This window comes from Cydia pomonella, chromosome 19 (assembly GCF_033807575.1).
Source record: "Cydia pomonella isolate Wapato2018A chromosome 19, ilCydPomo1, whole genome shotgun sequence".
NCBI classification, from domain to species: domain Eukaryota; kingdom Metazoa; phylum Arthropoda; class Insecta; order Lepidoptera; family Tortricidae; genus Cydia; species Cydia pomonella.
Window position 1 is genome coordinate 3,485,332 of NC_084721.1, and position 20,819 is coordinate 3,506,150.

The window sequence follows — 20,819 nt, forward strand, 5'->3', positions numbered from 1 at the left end:
GCGCACGAAGGGTTTCGTACCATTATTTATAAATACGGCAAAAAAAAATTGTTTGTTGTATGGGAACCCCCCTTAATATTTATTTTATTCTGTTTTTAGTATTTGCTGTTATAGCGGCAACAGAAATACATCATCTGTGAAAATTTCAACTGTCTAGCTATCACGGTTCATGAGATACAGCCTGGTGACAGACGGACGGACGGACAGCGAAGTCTCAGTAATAGGGTCCCATTTGACCCTTTCGGTAAAAACGACCTGCACTTTTATGGCTAAATCTATTACTTATATGGCTTTGTTTAAGACGTAAGTTATAATAAGGATCATTCATAGCAAATATAATGTTTCCTCAAACATGCGCGCGCGTAATATTACTATACGTATTTTTAAACACAAAACCGGATCTGATCCACGACTTACCACTCTGACCAGTTACAACAACACAACTGTCATCTACACATCTACACTGAAGTAGTAATTAAGTGCAGATTATAATTAAGCATAATAAAATTAAGAAAATGAATGCCAAAGTTAGTATTTTATGTGTACTCAGTGTGTTACGTTGGAGTCCCTCCTACACAGCAGCTATGAGTAAGTTATATGATTTATTTGAACATTTAGCCTCTGTCGATTATTTAGTTTTATTTATAATTACAGCTTTGTCAACACTAAACTAAAGAAAAGCGGCCAAGTGCGAATCGGCCTCGCCCATGAAGGGTTTCGTACCATTTGTCACATATTAAAATAAAACTACTTACTAGATCTCGTTCAAACCAATTTTCGGTGGAAGTTTGTAATGTAATGTACATCATATATTTTTTTAGTTTTGTCATACTCTTATTTTAGAAGTTGCAGGGGGGGGGGGCACATTTAAGCAAGTTGGAAGTGTCTCTCGCGCAAACTATTCAGTTTAGAAAAAAATGATATTAGAAACCTCAATATCATTTCTGAAGACCTATCCTAAATTTTGAGTTTCAGTTCTAAGATAAAATATTAATGCGGTTCACAGAATACATCTACTTACCAAGTTTCAACAGTATATAGTTTTTATACTTTCGGAAAAAAGTGTCTGTGACATACGGACGGACAGACAGACAGACATGACGAATCCATAAGGGTTCCGTTTTTTGCCATTTAGCTACGGAACCCTAAAAACTTAGAATAGTTTTACAGATGGTCTGGGGTTAAAGAAACTACTGATAACTTAAGATCCGTAGAAGTAATTAAAATTAAATTAAATTACTGAACGATATATTCATTGTCCATAAAAATTTATGACCAGTAGTCATATATTAATAAAATAAATATTGCTGTAAGTATATAAAAAAAATCTGCAACATCTGTTTTGAACTGCATTAGCTTCACCTTATATTATACGTAGATATTAAATCGATCTGTTCGCCGGACCCTTTTTTTTTTAGCACAGAGGAAGGTATAGGTAATGTCTCTGTCACACTTAGCTTAGCAACAAGATAGCAGAAGGAGCCGGATAGATATAATAACCCCTTAAATAAAACATTAATCGTTGCAGAAAACTGTAGCGATTGTACTAGTTTCAACGCATGTGCTGCCGCCGCGACAGCAACAGAAAATCTGTCAGCGTGCGCGGAAAAGCTGCCATCTTGCGTTCCAGGGGTTGAGATCCAAATGGTTGATCAGCTCTCGAGCAACGCCTGCGGGCTCGACGATGCCGGGTTAGGAATGGTTAGTATATTTTATTAATAATAAGTATCACTATTAGGGATCGGAATAGAACGAATCTCGAAATCTTTGGGACAGTCCTGAAATTTGGTATGTATGTAAATTAAAGGCCCCTTTTTATGTCCACATCATTTGACATATGGGGACCTCGAGGAATCGCAGCCATCTTGGAAAATGTGTACATTCCTGGAGAAATTCGAATTTACTCAAAATCTACGTTCTCTATGAAAATATGGTGTAAGACAACATTAAAGCTTATTAAATTCTACACAAAAAAGTCTTACATTCTTTTAATAGGAAACTCGGAGGAATATGACTTCCACTTTTATCTTTACATTTGTACATGATCTACTCCAATATCAATATTTTACTCGACTGTGACTTCACCAGAAAGTAGGGTTATGGGTTTAAATACTGATGATTCAGGACACCCTGAAGCAAAGGATACTGGCCGGATTTTTTAAAATGACATATTGAAATGTGTCAAATTTGATTACTGTCACTATTGTTTGAACCCCATTTAAGACCTAAAATCTGTTTATGCAATCACAATATTTTGCCCTAAACATTTTTCCTCCGTTAATTTTAATAGCACTCGTGTACCAATTATGGATCTACTGAAATCCGCTCAATAATTTAGGCGCTAGAAGAAATAATATGATTTAATATTCGGCGTCCTCTCAAGGCGGCTGTACTGATTTTTCTTTAATAAAATAATTGTAAACAGGAATCTACCGATATGTCATTTTAAAAAATTCGGCCTGTATCCTAAGCTACAGGCTGTTCTGAATCATCAGTACTTAAACCCATAACCCTACTTTCTGGTGAAGTCGCAGTCGAGTAAAATGTTGATATTGGGGTAGATCATGTACAAATGTATAGACAAAAGTGGAATTCAAATTCCTCCGAGTTTTCTATTATGGCCTTACCTGTAAACTTAATTTTTTCATTTTAATTTTATTTTTAATTTATTTTATTCCTTAAATTAACACTTCCAGTCAAGCTACACATGTTAAAAGGAGTGACATTATTTATTATTGTCGTGTTTATTAAATACGTTTTGTTTTTTTATTTTAAAGTTAGCTGAATCTGCTAACAGTCAGTCAGTAAAAGTCAAATGTCATCTATTTGTGGCCAGTGGCAATTAGCTGTCAGAAAGTTCGAATATAAAAAGGGTTTAGCCGAGGAGTCAGGGGTAAGGTTTTTCTCCAAGGTTTTCCCTTACCACAAGCTGTATCCAACCGCTTTGTGAGGATCGTAGCCATAGGCACGACCTGCGCGGATGGTTTGGACACGAGCTACCTAGAATAAGGCTGACTGTAGGAGCCTGGAATAGGTAGGAGACTGTAGTTAGGGTAGAATAGGATAGATTATCAGAAATCTACCTTGATCGTTTACATTCCCCACCTCAGATAGACCGTACTCTTTACAGTACACATTTTCCGAGATGACTGCGATTCCTCGAGTTCCTCAAATGTCAAATGGTGTAGACATGAAAATGGGGCCTTTTATTTACATACATACTAAATTTCAGGACTGTTCCAGAAACTTCGATTCTGCTATATAGTGTCATAGTTTACCGCTAAGAAAACCCCATTTACTGTGGTCCCACAGTTCCAAGTCACAGCCCTTACCATGTCAGGGAGTATTGGGATCCTCGGTGTCGCCATCTCCAGTCACGTCCAATTCCGTAGCCACCTGGAAGGGAAGGCTACGCTGGCATCCAAAAAACTCGGTGTGCTCAATAAAGCGAGGCGATACCTTACTTTAAATTAGTTTTTTTCTAATAATTAATTCTCAGCAAGCTAGAAATCGTTTTAATACCTTCATTTGGTCCTCAAAGCATGTAACCCGTGTTTGCGCAATCCCAGGAGCATTGCACCAAATTAAGGTATTTAAACGATTTCCAGCTTGCTGGGAATTAATTCCTCAAAACGCTTTTTTGGATCTATGTAATTTAATTGGCCTACGGAAACATAATTATAATTTATAATTTCCAGACGTGTTGCGCCGAGCTGACAGCTGGAGTAGAGAGCGTATTAGCGTCCGCCGACAATCCAAACCTTTCCCTGTTACCGGACAACTGCGGTATCGGAGAGGAAGACGATATTGAATATCGAATAGCAGGAGGTACATTTGATTCGTTAGGAATAAATCTGGGGGCACGGTAGTACGGGCGAGGTTGGAAATCGAATAGCAGGCGGTACTTACATTTGATTCATTTAGAATAAATGTTTTTTTACCGAGTAGAGAGCGTATTATCGTCTGTCGACTACCATCTGAACCTTCCCTTGCTACCGGACATGATGTGCGGTGTCAGAGAGGACGACATTGGAAACCGAATAGCAGGGGTAGATACATGGATCATGAACAAAATTGAATCCCTACCGCTCTACGCGAGAACAGTTCCATCTTCATCACTTAGATGGTTGGCAGTCCTCAACTATGCGTTTCTCCAGAAGCTTCCTGCCTAGCACAGCTTAACTGTGGAAGTGGAATACACTTTTATGGATCATTATAATGCGATATTTACTTCAAAATCGGTCGTAGTTAGTGGTGCATCAGTTTTTAGTGAGTGGGCTACTGCGGACTTACATCAACGAAGACGTGAACTGTATGCCTTGTATGAGGAACGGCGGTTTAACACGAGTGATGAATTTAAAGAACATGTCAAGCAATATTCGAAAAAGTTTAAAATAGATTGTCATATAGCTAAGCGAAATTATCTAAGTCAAAGAATAAAAAATAGTCCCAACATTATTAAAGCAACCTGGAAAGTAATCAATGTGGAGACTGGTCGCTCGAAACACAGAGTGAATGATTTTAAACTAAATATTGATAACAAAATTATAGATTCCAATTTAGAAGTAGCTACAGAATTTGAAAATTTTTTCACTGACGTACCAGTTTTCACAACTAAGGATTTAAATTCATCACCCTCATCCGCTGTTACTCTATTAAAAGATAACGCTCCAGAGTGTTGTGGAGATTTTCATTTTGAACGTGTTTGTACCTCCGATGTAGTAAAGGCGTTTAATTCGGTTAATGTCAAAAAAACGAATGACCTCTGGGGAGTCTCTGTCCATGCTGTCAAATCCTTAGTAGAAATTATAGCGCCTGACTTAGTAATTATATTTAACAACAGTGTTGATTGCGGCGAGTTTCCTGATTTAATGAAACATAGTAAAATAACTCCTTTATTTAAATCGGGTAGCAACTCTGACCCCACTAACTTTAGACCGATATCTGTGCTACCAACGTTCAGTAAGATTTTTGAAAAATTAATTCTTTCTCAATTAGTACGACATTTTAACGTCAATAATTTAATGCATAATAAGCAGTTTGGTTTTACACAGGGTCGCTCGACAACCGATGCTGGTGTTGAGCTAATTAAGCATATCTTCGATGCCTGGGAGGAGTCACGAGATGCTATAGGTATCTTCTGTGATTTGTCTAAGGCCTTCGACTGCGTTTGTCATGAAACATTAATCAGGAAACTACACTATTATGGAGTTAGAGGAGCGGCACTGGATTTACTTAAGTCCTACTTAAATGGTAGAATACAAAGGGTCGATGTGAATGGACAGCGATCACCGGGGTCATTGGTCTCTATGGGTGTACCACAGGGGTCAATATTGGGACCTTTCCTGTTCCTTATCTACATAAATGACTTGCCATTCCTTGTAAAGACCCACCATGATATAGTATTGTTTGCAGACGACACTTCACTTATTTTCAAAGTCAAACGACAGCAACAAGCTTACAATGATGTAAACGATGCTATTTCAAAAGTAGTAAATTGGTTCAATGTTAATAATTTATTGTTAAATGAGAATAAGACTAAATGTATTAAGTTTGTCACTAGTAATGTAAGGCATGTAAAAACAAGTGTCATTGTGAAGGATGAGGAATTGGAATTAGTTGATAGTACAGTTTTTCTTGGTATAACTTTAGATTCTAAACTCCAGTGGGGTCCCCATATTGCTACTCTTTCGAATAGACTGAGTTCTGCAGCTTTTGCAGTAAGCAAAATCCGTCAGTTAACTGATGTCAAAACAGCTCGATTAGTATATTTTAGTTACTTCCATAGCATTATGTCATATGGTATTTTACTGTGGGGTGGTGCTTCAGATATAAATACCATTTTTGTTCTGCAGAAGAGGGCTATTCGAGCAATATATAAAATGAACCATAGAGACTCACTGAGAGATAAATTTAAGGAAATTGACATCATGACAGTGCACTGTCAATACATTTATGAGAATATTCTGTATGTGCATAAAAATATTGCCGATTTTAAGAAAAATTGTGACATTCATAATATTAATACTAGAAATAAACATAAGTTCGCCGTGCCCTTCACTCGGCTCCATAAAATTAAAAAATCATTCATGGGTAATTGTGTGAGATTTTATAATAAACTTCCAAACCATATTACTGAGTTACCAATTAATAAATTTAAGAATCATGTAAAGCGTAAACTTATTTCTAAAGCTTATTATACCACACAAGACTACATGAATGATAAAACAACGTGGGATTAATTGTGATTCGAAATGATTAATTATTTATTATATTTGAATAATGATGATGAAATGGATATTCCAATGCATGTATTTCCTTTGTTGTTTTTATTATATTTGTTTGACATTTAGAATTTATTCTAGAAACAATCTAGACTAGTATTTTTTATACATTTTTTTTTTTGCATGACTATATTTTGTGAAAGTTTTAGTATTAAATTTGATCTATGAATTATATTCATTAGTATTATATATGGAATAATATTTACAACATCAATAAATTGCTCTGATAATTAGATTAAGATAATTATATGTAATACTGTCTTACTATTCATAAGTGCTTGTTGCTAGGCCTACATGAATAAAGTATATTTGAATTGAATTGAATTGAATTGACACTGTCGCCTGCGGTACCGTTTCCGGACCGATCGATACCTTCAAGATTCTACTCCTATCTTATAGGCCGGCAACGCACTCCTCTCCGCAACTCCTCTGGTATTGCAAGTGTCCATGGGCGACGGCAATTGCGTGTCATCAGGCATTTTCCTATTTTGCTTCCTATGATCATCTTCCTCGCGTTATCCCGGCATTTTGCCACGGCTCATGGGAGCCTGGGGTCCGCTTGGCAATTTTCCTCCTATATCATAAAATGATATAACTGTCATAAACCAGTCTAAAATGCCACGCCATTTTATTGTCTTCAGTACCAGATCAGTAGAAGCTTCAACAGAATTGAGCTTTCTCAGAGAGTCCAAGTATATTTGTCTAAGGTCATCCATTAATATCGATTTATATTTAATTACGTTGTATGTAGACGCTTTTTTTATTTTCAGGGGACCCAGTTTTAGGATTCAACGACTTTCCGTGGTTGATCTTCATTTCTTACCAGACTCGTGAGTTTTTGAGACGTTTTATTAAGTAAGTAATGTAATGGCCCACATTTTTTATAAGAGCCGGGTACGATGCAGGGTGGAGGCGCATATTAGATTAACGACACATAGTTACTAGTTCTTAGTTAGTTTAATTTATTATTTTCTATTTATACAAAACTATGTTTATCAAACACAATTAATACCTATATGATCATAAATCTAATCCTAAATTAGCCTGAGGCATGGTTCCCAGAACACTGGCCGCGTCCCCCCTCTGATGAAAACTATATTGTATATATTTGTGATGTAATTTAACTTATAAAATAAATAATTTATTCGTTTTTATAATGATTCGAGCGTTTCATCCAAATCACTTTCATGAACACATTTTTTTAGAAGTAGTAGATTTCATAGCGTTTCTAACTATGCGGTAGAGTCCGACCACATTAAGAATACATGCCAAGTGCTACATCAAAACTCCTAGGGGATATGCATGCGTTGTCAATGCCAGATCGATGAAAATTTAACGTGGTCGATAAGTAATCGGAAATATCAGAGACATTTAAGAATATAGCCAATTCACCAAAAAAGTGTCGACGGAAGTAAAGCGTAAGTCGCGAGCTGAACCAAACACTTTAATGACCTTTAAAACCCTGAAAGTTGCAGGGATATTTCTCGATTTGACAAAGGCCTTCGACACCGTAGACCACGCATTACTTCTAAAACAGTTGGAAATATACGGTGTCAGGGGTCAAAGCGGAGAATTAATCAAATCATTCTTATCAAATAGAAAACAATCAGTTGAACTAAAAATTAATGGAATGCGAAGAAGATCTTCCGCTAAGGATATTGCGATTGGCGTACCACAGGGATCCGCATTGGGAAATACACTATTCCTCATATTCGTCAATGATTTATTAGTTTTGAATATTGATGGTAAGATGATGTTATATGCTGATGACACATCGATCACAGTGAGTGCTGAAACATATGAAGAACTAGAAATTAAGATCGCTAAAGCCATATATCTGTGTGAAGATTAGTTTACTGCAAATGGCCTAAAACTGAACTCCGATAAAACGAACGTAATGTTATTCCAGCCCAGAAGACCAACATCATCAATTAAAGTTACTCTAGGAAATAATAGACTCCTGCAGACAGTAAATGAAGTTAAATTACTGGGTTTTCAGTTAGACTCTGAACTAAAGTGGAATAAACACATAGAAATGGTGTGTAATAAAATGGCAAAGGGTGTTTATGCATTGCGACAGTTGAAAACTTTGGTATCGGATGATAGCTTAAAAGAGACCTACTATGCTTACGTTCACTCAATAATATCATATGGAATAATTCTGTGGGGGAGCTCTTCTAATAATGAACGCATCCTGAAGATGCAAAAACGAGCAATCAGAGTACTTGTTGGTGCAAAGTTTAGAGATTCTTGTAAACAACATTTTAAAGAAATGAGTATTTTAACATCTATCTCAGTTTACATAATGGAGGTAATCATGTATATGAGAAAGAATATCCACGAATTCAAGATACGGTCTCAATGCAACCCTCGCCATACCAAACGATCCCTTGATATTATACCGAATGCGAATAGGCTAAAACTTGCAAAACGCTAGCCAAATGCAATGGGCTGTGAACTTTACAATAAACTGCCTTACCATATGAAGAATATCGAAAGTGAGAATTCTTTCCGCAAACGCTTGAAAATGCTGCTATTATCTCGCACACTGTATAGCGTTAAAGAATACCTCACTAATGACTACTCTGAATTTAACGTTGATATAATAAATGAAAAACAATATAAATCAAATGAAAGAATGTAAATTTTATTGTAATATTCAATGTAAATATGTACATAATTATAATGTTTGACGATAATTATTTAAAATACGTATAAGTTTGAAGTGCAAATTTATATTGTGTTTTTATAATGAATAAACTATTCTATTCTATTCTATTCTATTCTATTCTATTAATTATTATTACAAGCTTTTTATTAACTTGCAATGTACCTATGTATGTTGGGTCAAATCTTGCAATTTCAATTTGACCCACTTCCCGGTTTCCGCTTAAGCTGAAAATTTGCATACATATGTAAGTCGGGTGACAATGCAATATTATGGTACCATCGAGCAGATCTGACAATGGAAACAGGAGGTGGCCATAGGAACTCTGTGGTAAAACAATGCAACCTAATTGTGTATAGGGATTTTAGAATTGGCTCGATGAGTATTAGTTGCCTGTGGAAAGAAAAGTACAGTCAGCGATAAAAGCTTGCACCTAAAATGATTATTTGCCAAAAACTTATATGTATTTTAGAGGCAGGACCACGATTCCAATGCGGTGGAAGTCTGATAAGCGAGCGCTACGCACTGACAGCGGCTCACTGCATCAAGGTCGCGCTCCCGCTCAGTGTGAGGATACGAGAGACCGATGTGGACACTACAGGGCCCCTAACAGTAAGTAACAATTATGACATTAATTAATGATGCTCTTAGATAAGCCGAGCGCCGCGCATTCACTGCAGGTGATGCTCCTGATGCGATCCTCGAAACAAAATGAAACTGCAGAAAGAAACAACAAGGTCAGTTGTATGTTGCCATGAGAAGGGCAGTTTATTCATATCCGGAGCCTGAAACATCCTCATCGTGTCTTCTACCAGCGAGCATCAAGCAGCGGAACGGGATACGGCGCACCAACGACACGATGTGCACCCTACGGAGGCCAGCCGAGAAAAGGACGAGCGCCGTCGGCGCGCTTTATTTTATAGCTGCGCGAATGCCGAATTTAGTGCCATTTTAAAATGTTAGAGTCTCTTGGGAGTTTTATAGTTGGTGATTGAAAATATATGGTCGTTTTAATCAATTTAAAGAATCTAACTTCTTGTAATTTCAGGATATACCCATAGAAGAGGCCATTCTGCATCCGGGGTACCGACGTAAACCGGTCGTCACAGATGACATCGGACTTCTGAGGCTGAAAAATCCTATAAACTTATATTTCAGTATGTAATTCATGGTCTAAGAGAATTCATATTTAGTTTTTGATGAACAGCACTTCAACTACTTAGGAAACAAATTTAATCATTTTTATAAACAGCACTTGTTTGGAAAAGGGTGGAAGGAAAATTATTCTGATTCGAAACATGGGAGGTAATTTAATTAATACGCGATCAAATCCCGTTTTAGTAAATAATAATGTAATAAGAAAATAATTGTCTTTGACTAAAGCATGCAAAAGAAGGTACGCAAAGTCAGTGCAAATCTACAATAACTTAGAATGCCTCTTGTTGTGAAAATGAATAAGATCAGGACTAAGTAAAGAAAATAGAAAATCTCAAACACCCCGCTACTTTTTTGGGTGCTACTTCTTTTGAAGACTTCAAAAGAAAAGAGCGTACTCCTATCTTAAAGGCCGGCAACGCACTTACAACCCCTCTGGTGTTGCAGGTGTCCATGGGCGGCGGTAATCGCTTACCATCAGATGATCCGTCTGCTCGTTTACCTCCTGTATCATAAAAAAAAAGTTTCCACGTGTTAACATTAAAAGTATTTTTCTTTTTTTTCTAGGGAACGCTGGTACAATTTGCCTGCCAGTGACCCGGGACTTACAGAACCAGGATATAATCGCACTGGGCGCCGTAATCGCACAAAGGAGGCTGCTATATGTCGGTGTGTCTATACACAGTGTCGAGCATTGCCGTGAGCAGTACAACAAGTATGCAGTCAAATTTGTATAGTCGATTTTTACAAGCTTTTAACTTGCAATGTTTGTAATAATAATATAATATAAATTATTTATTCACGACCAACTTGGATCATTATGTGTTAGTGACAAATTTTATCTTAATGCTAATGTTAATATATAAATATGTATTTAATTATAGCAAACTATATACTATATTTGAGTTTCTTATAAATAAATAAATAAGCGGATTCAAGAAAATCCGCCTAGGTACTCACTTATTTGTAATGTTCGGGTTTAATCTTGCAAGCTGAATTAGACCCACTTCCCGTTATTTGATTGAGCTGACACTCGACATAAATATTATTATGTAAGTTGGGTGACAATGCAAAATTATAGTATCATCGAACTGATTGGTCATATAAACTATCAACCTAATTGTTAGAATTATCCCAATGAGTAATAGTTGCCAGTTGAAAAAAGCCCAGTTACGCAGCGGCTTACTGCTTAATAGTTATTACTCGCGAACGCGAAACGGCGCGGCGCGGCGCGGGTGAATCAATCCTTTGATACCTATGGAAGTGTCCTACGTGGGCGATCTCGTTGCGAACGCGAATGACGTGGGCGTCTGCGCCGCGCCGCGACGCTTCGCGTTCGCGAATTATTCTCAGGTAAGCCGCTGCGTTAGCGATAAAACCTTGTATCAAAAGTTTTATTTTTGACAAAAAAACTTGTTACATTTCATTCCGAGCGGGTTTTGACTGGAACTCGTGTCAGGAAGCCTTAATAATGTGTAGCAATGAGCAACCCATTCGAATCATAAAAATAAAATTAAACCATCTTCCTCCTCGTCCTAAGTGATTTCTACAGTAAACACCCCTATGATGGGACTGGCACCAGTAATGGGATGATATGGCGCCATACATCCCATGGCTGGAGCAAAAAAACATAGTTTTAATTTGTTAATAATATAGAAACCAATTGCAGCAGCTTTGATTAAATACATGGAAAACATAAAGGACGAATAGGACATTAAACTTTTAACGCATAAAGCGTTAGAAATTTTACAGCTATCGGTGAAATATCAAAAATACTCCCTTTTTTTCTTAAATGTCCCATGATTGGTACCATTAACATAGTTGCGTTCTGAATGAGCCTAGGGTCCGCTTTTGGTAATGTGCTGTGAATTGGGGCATTAAGACGAAAATGGCGGACTCGTGCGAAATCGCCTTTGCATATAAACGTAGTCGATATTGACATTATTGAAAATATTTTGACACAATTTGTTGTATATCTACCACAGCTATGCCCCTACGTTTGATTTTCTTAGAATTTTTAGTTATTAAAAGAGTTAGTAGCATTAAATTTTTCTTATGAAATCTGTTTTTCGCTCCTAATTTTTACAATAATCAAAAAATCGAAAAAAGTCAAACGTAGCTATGGTTAATATATGTTCGCGATGCAAAATACTGTCTCATTAACAGCGTCAATGAATGTGTAAGAGCTGAGAGAGGTGCGGGGAGCAGGGGTGCATCTATTGCATGTCCGAACAAACCCGATTTGGTTCCGAATTCGATTCCGCGCCAGCCGCACGTCTCTTGCGCTCATTTTTTTTATATGTGTACCTACTTTCCGTTTTTATTTCGAAAAATATAATTCTTGTGCATTTTTCGGACTTTTCACTAGTGTTTTGACTCCCAGCCGTTACAAAAGCTGGTCCTTCGAACCGGATCGTTTATGTTCCGTACGCCTATTAAGATGTCAAACGTTAAAACACGCAGTGTTGCTAAGCGGGAACAATTGCAACAGGAAGGTACCGCCAACGAAGAAGCAAACAAAGAAGCGACCAGTACCGATGTGCCGCAGGATAATGAAACTAAAGAAGAACAAAATGAACCTTCAACATCACACAAGCAGATATTGGATACGACATCAGTGATTGCGAGTACCGTCAAGACAAAAAAATCTCGCAAATCTGAGCGCGCCGTTAGTGTGTCGAAAACGAAGAAATCTTCTGTATCTTCTATAGAAGCGCGCAGAAAAAAACTGGAGCTAGAAGCGGCGGAAGAGAAAGCGCGAATTACGATGGAGTTAATTGACAAGCGTTTGGAAGCCGAGATAGCGGAATTAAATAAAGATTACAGTCCACATTCATCGGAGACCGACAGTTTAGTTTCCAAACAGAGTGAGGTTGCTAAATGGGTGGAGCGAAGTCAGCAAGAATTGGAGTCACGGCCAGTCACTGAGCGGAACGAGGGTACCGAGGGACCAGGCTTGCCGTGCCCGCCAGCGTTACAGAACGACGCTAGCACCGACGGTCCAATTCACCAGCTCGCTAACGTACTTAAAGATTTCCTCACAACTAGCATCACTGAAAAACAGAACTCCAAGCTTTTAAGCCGTATCAGTACACCCAAGGACCTACCACTATTCACTGGTGACGCAATGGAATGGCTACAGTTCAAGATGGCATACGAAGAATCGACTCGATTGTGTCAATTTAGTGATTCCGAGAACTTGTGGCGGTTGCGAAAATGTCTCCGTGGCGCAGCTAAAGACGCGGTCCAGGCGTTACTCATCACGGCTACTTCTCCCGAAATATTAATGTCTACGCTGGAACTGCAGTTCGGCAACCCAGACAATATTTTGTCGCGTATAAAACAAGAAATAAAAAAATTAAATTCAGTGGCTCCAGAATACCATAAAGACATTGTTATGTTTTCAAATAAAATTAAAAATTACGTTGCCGCTGTACTCGCACTTAACCGTCAAAACCACCTCGAAGACTCGAGTCTAATCACAGTTGTGTTATCTAAACTGCCTACTATTCTTTTGTCTAAATGGGCGGACTACCGGTATTCACACAACACGGCAAGTACCACGACTAGACTCGATCAACTATCGGATTTCCTCAACGAAGAAGCTATCAAAATATCAAAGTGCAGTGTTACGTTAATTAATGCTCCAAAAGACAATTTTAAGCGTAAATACACGGACAATACTATGAACGCTAAGACTATTCTACTACAAAGTGAACAAAGTTATAGTAAGTGTCGTTATTGTCACGGATCTAATCACAATCTCACAGACTGTAAGAAATTTAAAAAATCGTTAAGAAAAGATCGCTGGAGCTATGTAAAACGGTCTGGACTTTGTTACAAGTGCCTATTACGTCATCATGATAAACAGCTGTGCCCGGCGCCGGTATGTGATATTGATAACTGCGGCGGAGCACATCACCGCTTACTGCATTTCGTTCCGCATAATCGTAATATATCAAACAGCAACCCCGTAGTAGAAGAACCGCCCGAGACTGAAAATACGGAAACTCAAGTCGTTACTCATATTGACTGTACCTCCGATAGTGTTGTGTTAATAAAAGTCGTGCCAATACATGTACACGGCCCTAATGGAACAATTATAAACACGACCGCGGTCCTTGATGACGGTGCTAGTGTGTCGATGATAACAGCGGGTCTGGCCGCCCGGGCCGGGCTGCAGGGACGACGCAAGTGCATGCGTGTGCGTGGTGCATGGCACAATTCTGAGTTAGTGTGCGAAACGGAGCAGATAGATAACATTACGGTGTCTAATTGTGACAAAAAACTGTTTACTTTGAGCGCGCGCAGTGTGAATGAACTTAATTTACCTAAACAAAATATGAACTTAGTTAATTGTGAAAAGTTTGCGCATGTGCAAAAGTATAAAAAATATTTGAGTAACGGACAGTATAAAAAACCGGAAATATTAATTGGACAAGATAATTATCATTTGATATTACCTTTAGAAGTCATAGGTGGGAGTACATACGACGAACCATATGTGACTCGTACTCCGCTGGGCTACTGTGTACACGGCAGGGTTCCCTCTGGTGCGACTCCATCGCACCGCGCACTGTTTACAACCCTGCATTTAACTACTTATGACGACGACGCTGACGTCACCGAGAACAAACGGTTGCTTAATGACTTACACGAGAAGGTTCGACGTAACTTTGCAGTGGATTCTATGGGAATTTCTACAAAACCGCGGCTGAATAGCGAAGATGAACGAGCTCGTGAACTGCTGGAGCAAACTTCTACTCTCGTTGACGGCAAGTGGCACGTCGGCTTGCCCTGGAAGGACGTGAACTGTGTTATGCCCGATTCACTCCCCCTTGCGATGTCACGCTTAAAAAGTGTCGAACAGAAGATGTCAAAGAACAGCGCATTCAAACAGAGATATATGGAACGATTTCAACACTTGTTCGAAAACGATTATGCGCACGAACTACTCGATACTCAAGTTACTCCAAAAACTTGGTACTTAGGACATTTTGGAGTTGACAATCCAAATAAGTCAAAACTGCGGCTTGTTTTTGACGGCGCAGCTACCACGAATGGTTTTTCTCTAAACGACTATTTACTAAAAGGACCCGACCTACTTATGTCTCTCTTCGGGATAATGCTCAGATTCCGTGAGCACCCTATCGCCATATCTGGTGACATAAAAGACATGTTTTTACGCATAAAAATAAGAACCGAGGATCAAAATGCTTTCCGATTCTTATACAGAAAGGAACCCGAAGAACCCGTGAGAACTTATGTGATGTCTTCCTTAGTATTTGGAGCCAGCTGTTCGCCATTCATTGCTCAGTTTATCAAAAACAAAAATGCTCAACGCTTTGAGTCATCATATCCGTCAGCCACGGAAGCGATATATAAGCAACATTATATGGATGACTGGATTGACAGCGTGCCAGATGAAGAAACAGCCATCAAGTTGATACGTGAAGTAAAAATGATTCATAAACAGGGAAACTTCGAAATACGCAACTTTATGTGCAACAGCCCAGCGGTACTCGATAGCCTACCGAAAGAAGCCTTAGGTGAGACGGCCGTAAAGTTCAAAACCGGCGAGCAGTACGAAGGCGAGCGAACTCTCGGCCTATTGTGGCGTCCAGATGATGATACCTTGGGGTTTGACGTATCGTTTAAAAAAATACCGGAATGTATTATAAATGGACAACAAAGGCCAACAAAGCGTGCCATGCTGCGGGTTGTGATGTCAATTTTCGATGTTTACGGATTTTTATCGCCTATTACTATCATAGGAAAACTGATTATTCGTGATACCTGGCGATTAAATATATCTTGGGATGAAGGTGTACCTGACGATATATACGACGAATGGTGCAAGTGGACGAATCTACTTAAATCACTAGATAATGTGAGACTGCCCAGGTACTATAACCACGCCGCTGCAACGAGCCCCGCCAGCGCAACGCACACCGAATCGGTACGGAGTCAGCCGTTGCTAGGAGGCGACGCGCCCGCCACGGCCTTATCGTTATCTATGCTTGCGCCGCCGCTGCAATTGAATGATAATAATAAATATACAAACCTGCAGTTGCATGTATTTTGCGACAGTTCATCTATAGCTATGTGCGCGGTGGCTTACTGGAGATGGGAATGTAATGGATTAATACACGTTGCATTTATAGCTAGCAGAAGTCGTGTGATGCCAAATAAAACCTTATCAATTCCTAGGGCGGAATTACAAGCTGCTGTTTTATCTGCTCGCTTAGCGGATACTATCACAAAAGAACATAAGATAAAGTCCGAGCGACGAACCTTTTGGAGTGATTCAAGTTGTACCTTGCATTGGATAAGAAATGCCGCGCGTACCTATAAACCGTACATAGCACATCGTTTAGGCGAGATTGACGAGATGTCGCTCATTAGTGAATGGAGGTACGTGCCTACAAAATTAAACATAGCGGACTTGGGCACGCGAAAAAACTATGACTGCCGCATTTTGGAAAACGAATGGCTCCATGGACCTACCTTTCTCCGACTTGATGAGTGTGACTGGCCAGCCGATGTACTGAACCCTGAAATAAAAAATACAGATGATTTAGAGTGTGTAAATATGATACAAAATAATGAAATTTACTTACCTGTGCCGGACCCAACAAGGTTTTCGTCGTGGCTGCGCCTACTTAGGTCTGCTAATATGGTACTTACCTTTATAAACAAATGTAGAAAACATACCGTTGAGAAAGATGTTACTATCGAGCAAGCTGAAAATTTACTTTTAAGAAATTCTCAAGCTGAAAGTTTTGGACAAGAAATAAGTGACCTTGAACAAGGAAAACACATTAATAAAAATAGTAAAATACTTACTTTGTCTCCATTCCTCGACGAATTTGGAGTCTTGCGCGCAGCGGGCCGCATCGATGAAGCTGCAGATGTTTCGCCGGCAACACGGAGACCTGCAATCCTAGATGGTCAGAATTATACGGCGCGCCTGATTGTGAAGTATTATCATACTAACGCTGCGCATGGATATCAGGAAATGGTTGTAAATAATATAAAACAAAAATACTGGATTACAAAATTGAGACCGACCGTTAAAAACGTTGTGTCAAAGTGCATGACCTGCAGACTTAAAAAATGTAAACCAGAGATACCCAGAATGGGAGACCTACCTAGTGCTAGATTGGCTCACCATCAGCGTCCCTTTACCTTTTGTGGCGTAGATCTGTTCGGTCCCATGGAGGTAACTATCGGCCGACGACGAGAAAAAAGATATGGCGTTCTTTTTACCTGCTTAACGGTAAGAGCTATACACATGGAAACCGTCGCATCACTTACCTCAGATTCCTTCATCATGGCTCTGCGCCGCATGGCAGCAAGACGAGGCTGGCCTCAGCAATTGTTTTCGGACAATGGGACGAATTTGCGAGGTGCCGATACTGAACTTAGAAGGTCGATTCAGGAATTGGACGAGGAGAAACTCAAAGATGGAGCGATGAACCACGGGGCAAAATGGACTTTTATTCCCCCTGCTAGCCCGCACTGGGGAGGTGCATGGGAGCGTCTAATACGAAGTGTGAAGGTGTCTCTAAAAACCATACTAAAAGAGCGAGCTCCTAGAGAGGAGACCTTAAATACTTTACTTGCCGAAGTTGAAAATATAGTTAACAGCCGACCACTAACCCATGTTTCTGTCGATCCAAATAGCCAGGAAACTCTGACGCCTAACCACTTTCTTGTGGGTACCTCATGCAATCTACCACACATTGGAGTCTTTGACGGATCAGAGTTTTTTCTACGAAAACAATGGAGAATAGCTCAGCTCCTTGCTGACCAATACTGGAGGCGTTGGGTGAAGGAAGTTTTGCCTGACCTGGTGCCGCGAAAGAAATGGCAAGCCGAGGCGAGGCCATTGCAAATTGGAGACCTCGTACTTATTGTAGAGCCAGACGGGCCTCGCAATGTATGGCCCAAGGGCATCATTCAAGAAGTTATACCAGGAAAAGATGGGCGGATCCGAATGGTGAGGATTAAAACCAGAACGGGGATACTTACCAGATCCGCCACACGCGTCGCTCACCTTCCGATAGGCGATGAGTGCTGCTAGTGCAGCACTAGGGGGGGGTATGTTCGCGATGCAAAATACTGTCTCATTAACAGCGTCAATGAATGTGTAAGAGCTGAGAGAGGTGCGGGGAGCAGGGGTGCATCTATTGCATGTCCGAACAAACCCGATTTGGTTCCGAATTCGATTCCGCGCCAGCCGCACGTCTCTTGCGCTCATTTTTTTTATATGTGTACCTACTTTCCGTTTTTATTTCGAAAAATATAATTCTTGTGCATTTTTCGGACTTTTCACTAGTGTTTTGACTCCCAGCCGTTACAATATACATCAAATTACGTAAAAATATTTTCTATAATGTCAATATCCAAAGAGGAAAATGGGAACTACGTTTTTATGGTGTAAGCAGCTGTCCGCTTTCGTCTTAAGCTACTGCCATTTCTTATTGCCTTATTTGCCTTTCTGAGCACATCATGTTTACAAAGGGGTCATCATTCGGGCAATCTTTTTAGAAAAAGAAGTTGTCATTTCTAGTTAATTGATAGTAGACCTGTAATATAAATACAATAAGTATTTATTTCAGATACAGAACGCATGGCGAAGAAGACAAGATGATCAACAAGATCTGCTCCGATTCCAATATCAAGGGTAATTGTCGAGGGGTCTCCGGAGGCCCCTTGATGGTGTGGGGCCCTTTTGGGGACCACAAGCGCTTTATCCAGTACGGACTCGTATCGTATGGACCAAGCCGTTGTGGCTCCCTTTTACCTGAAGTTTACACTGACGTCACGAAATATATGACATGGATTTTAAATACAATAAGACCTTGAGTGTATAATTATGATTTAATTTATTTTGTTCTTACCTGTGTTGATGTGAATGAACTATGAATCTTAACCCTTAATAATAATAATAAGTGTAAGTATATTGGCAGAGATTATTTTATAAAATATTATAAATAAATGAGGATTGCTCTTATTTTTCTATTATTCTATTGACACTTTTAGCTGCAATTGTGTTGTGTAGGTAAGCTCCAAAATGGTAACAACCAGGGTTTGAACCCGCGACTTCCAAATTGAAAGTAGCACGTTCAGAATACTGCTAGGCTACCAGCTTCGCACGAGAGCGGTTCCACAGTATCTCACGTGCGAGATATTATCGCGGCGCTTTCATCTCGTGTTGATATGTTATACCTATTTATACTCTGGTAATTCACAACATTAATTAAACTTATTTTATTAACATCAAATTGAACTAAGAAGTGAAATGGAGTGTCCATGTATTCATAAAATTCCAGGGCCTTTTGACGCCAGTCGTGGAGTTGGAAATATTTCTTTCATTTTTTTGTTAGTTTGTTCAAGTTTTTACTTTAGTGTCCCACTTCCCACTGCTGGGCTAGGCTGCTGCTGGAAATTAAAATACACAAACAATATATTGTATAATTTAATAAAATCACTTTATTATTTTTGTATTTTATTTTACTATCACTGTTTCTTTTAATAATTATCTATGTATACATATAAGCCACTAATAAGATGGTGTTTATTGACTTCCTTCCTTCATATCAAATTCAGTGTTGATTGACGTTTTTAATCGTACTCAAAATTCATGTCAGTACTTAGAGACGTCGGTGAAAAAAAAAAAAAAAAAAATTGAGAAAAGGGTGCCGCAATGATTCGGTCCTTACGACACGATGCCATACTTGATAAATCTGTTGCTGTCTTCAAATCAATCCTACACCATTATAGAGGCTCCGGAGAACCCAATCCAATCCGATGGATCATGGATTGGATCAATGTTTTTACTCACTTTCAGAACACTATAATAACTGTAGGGCTAAGATGGTCGGCTCTTTATCATTTGTCACCATGCCTGTCACGTTCTAACAAGAATGTAAGCGTGAAAGTAACGGGTATAGAATAGAATAGATTTATAGTGACAAGTGATAAAAATGGAACCATGCTATAGTAGATACCCCTATAATGGAACTGGAACCGGTAATGGGACATAAAACTTTTTGTAAAATAAGTAACTAAAACTAGTTTATAAACACTGGCAACATTTTACCATAAACAAGGGTCATAGAGCTTCTTATGTTTGATGTTTCATTAAATTTGCTTTTTTCTAAAGAAATTGACGCCCAGCCAAAAGTTGTCGGGAAACTGAAAGACTAATCAGTAAGAATTCTTAACAACTCCGCTAAGAGAGGAGAGTACGTATTTTAATTATTTTAAATTATAATAAATTATTTACTTCGTGTAAATTAGAATGTGTTTTGTTAATTGCATTTACCATGAGATTAAATAGGTATACAACACATTATATATTATGTTGTTACTCCAGAGATGTAAAAAATTAATATTTTGCCCAATCCCATTATAGGAGCTGTAAAACTGCATATCTCCTATGATGGGACACACATACGTAAAATTTAGTTAACAAACATGTCAACTATTTTAAAATTTCACGGTCTTGTTTAGACGGGGCGGAAACCCGCATCGAATTTTAGCTACATTACGGAATATTGAGGATATAGTACACTGAATTCTGCCGACCGATCAAATACCGCAATGTAATGAACCTCGTATGCGACTTCTCTCATAGTCTAAATGAGCCCTAATATATTGAATTGTTGAATTAAATACATTTATTTTAAATTAATATCGATGCT

At 38.8% G+C, this 20,819-nt stretch overlaps 2 protein-coding genes across 2 annotated transcripts in view; both read left to right on the forward strand.

The window, feature by feature from the left end:
• The window catches only part of LOC133528077 (melanization protease 1-like), a 154,791-nt gene that overhangs the window by 110,605 nt on the left and 23,367 nt on the right, over window positions 1-20,819 (forward strand). The window lies entirely within an intron of this gene.
• LOC133528075 (CLIP domain-containing serine protease HP8-like) lies at window positions 252-19,001 on the forward strand. The gene is made up of 8 exons (XM_061865288.1): window positions 252-588; window positions 1,529-1,701; window positions 3,699-3,828; window positions 7,055-7,114; window positions 9,425-9,564; window positions 10,001-10,109; window positions 10,675-10,822; window positions 18,732-19,001. The coding sequence occupies exons 1-8, from the start codon at window positions 516-518 to the stop codon at window positions 18,976-18,978; spliced, it is 1,080 nt and encodes a 359-aa protein (XP_061721272.1). The 5' UTR covers window positions 252-515; the 3' UTR covers window positions 18,979-19,001.

What these genes read in the sequence shown, in the direction of transcription:
- LOC133528075 (XM_061865288.1), top strand. Translation starts at nt 516, where the DNA reads ATGAATGCCAAAGTTAGTATTTTATGTGTACTCAGTGTGTTACGTTGG. An exon ending in TGAATATCGAATAGCAGGAG is followed by an intron (nt 3,829 to 7,054) that starts GTACATTTGATT and finishes TTTTATTTTCAG; the next exon opens with GGGACCCAGTTTTAGGATTC. An exon ending in CTTCATTTCTTACCAGACTC is followed by an intron (nt 7,115 to 9,424) that starts GTGAGTTTTTGA and finishes TATGTATTTTAG; the next exon opens with AGGCAGGACCACGATTCCAA.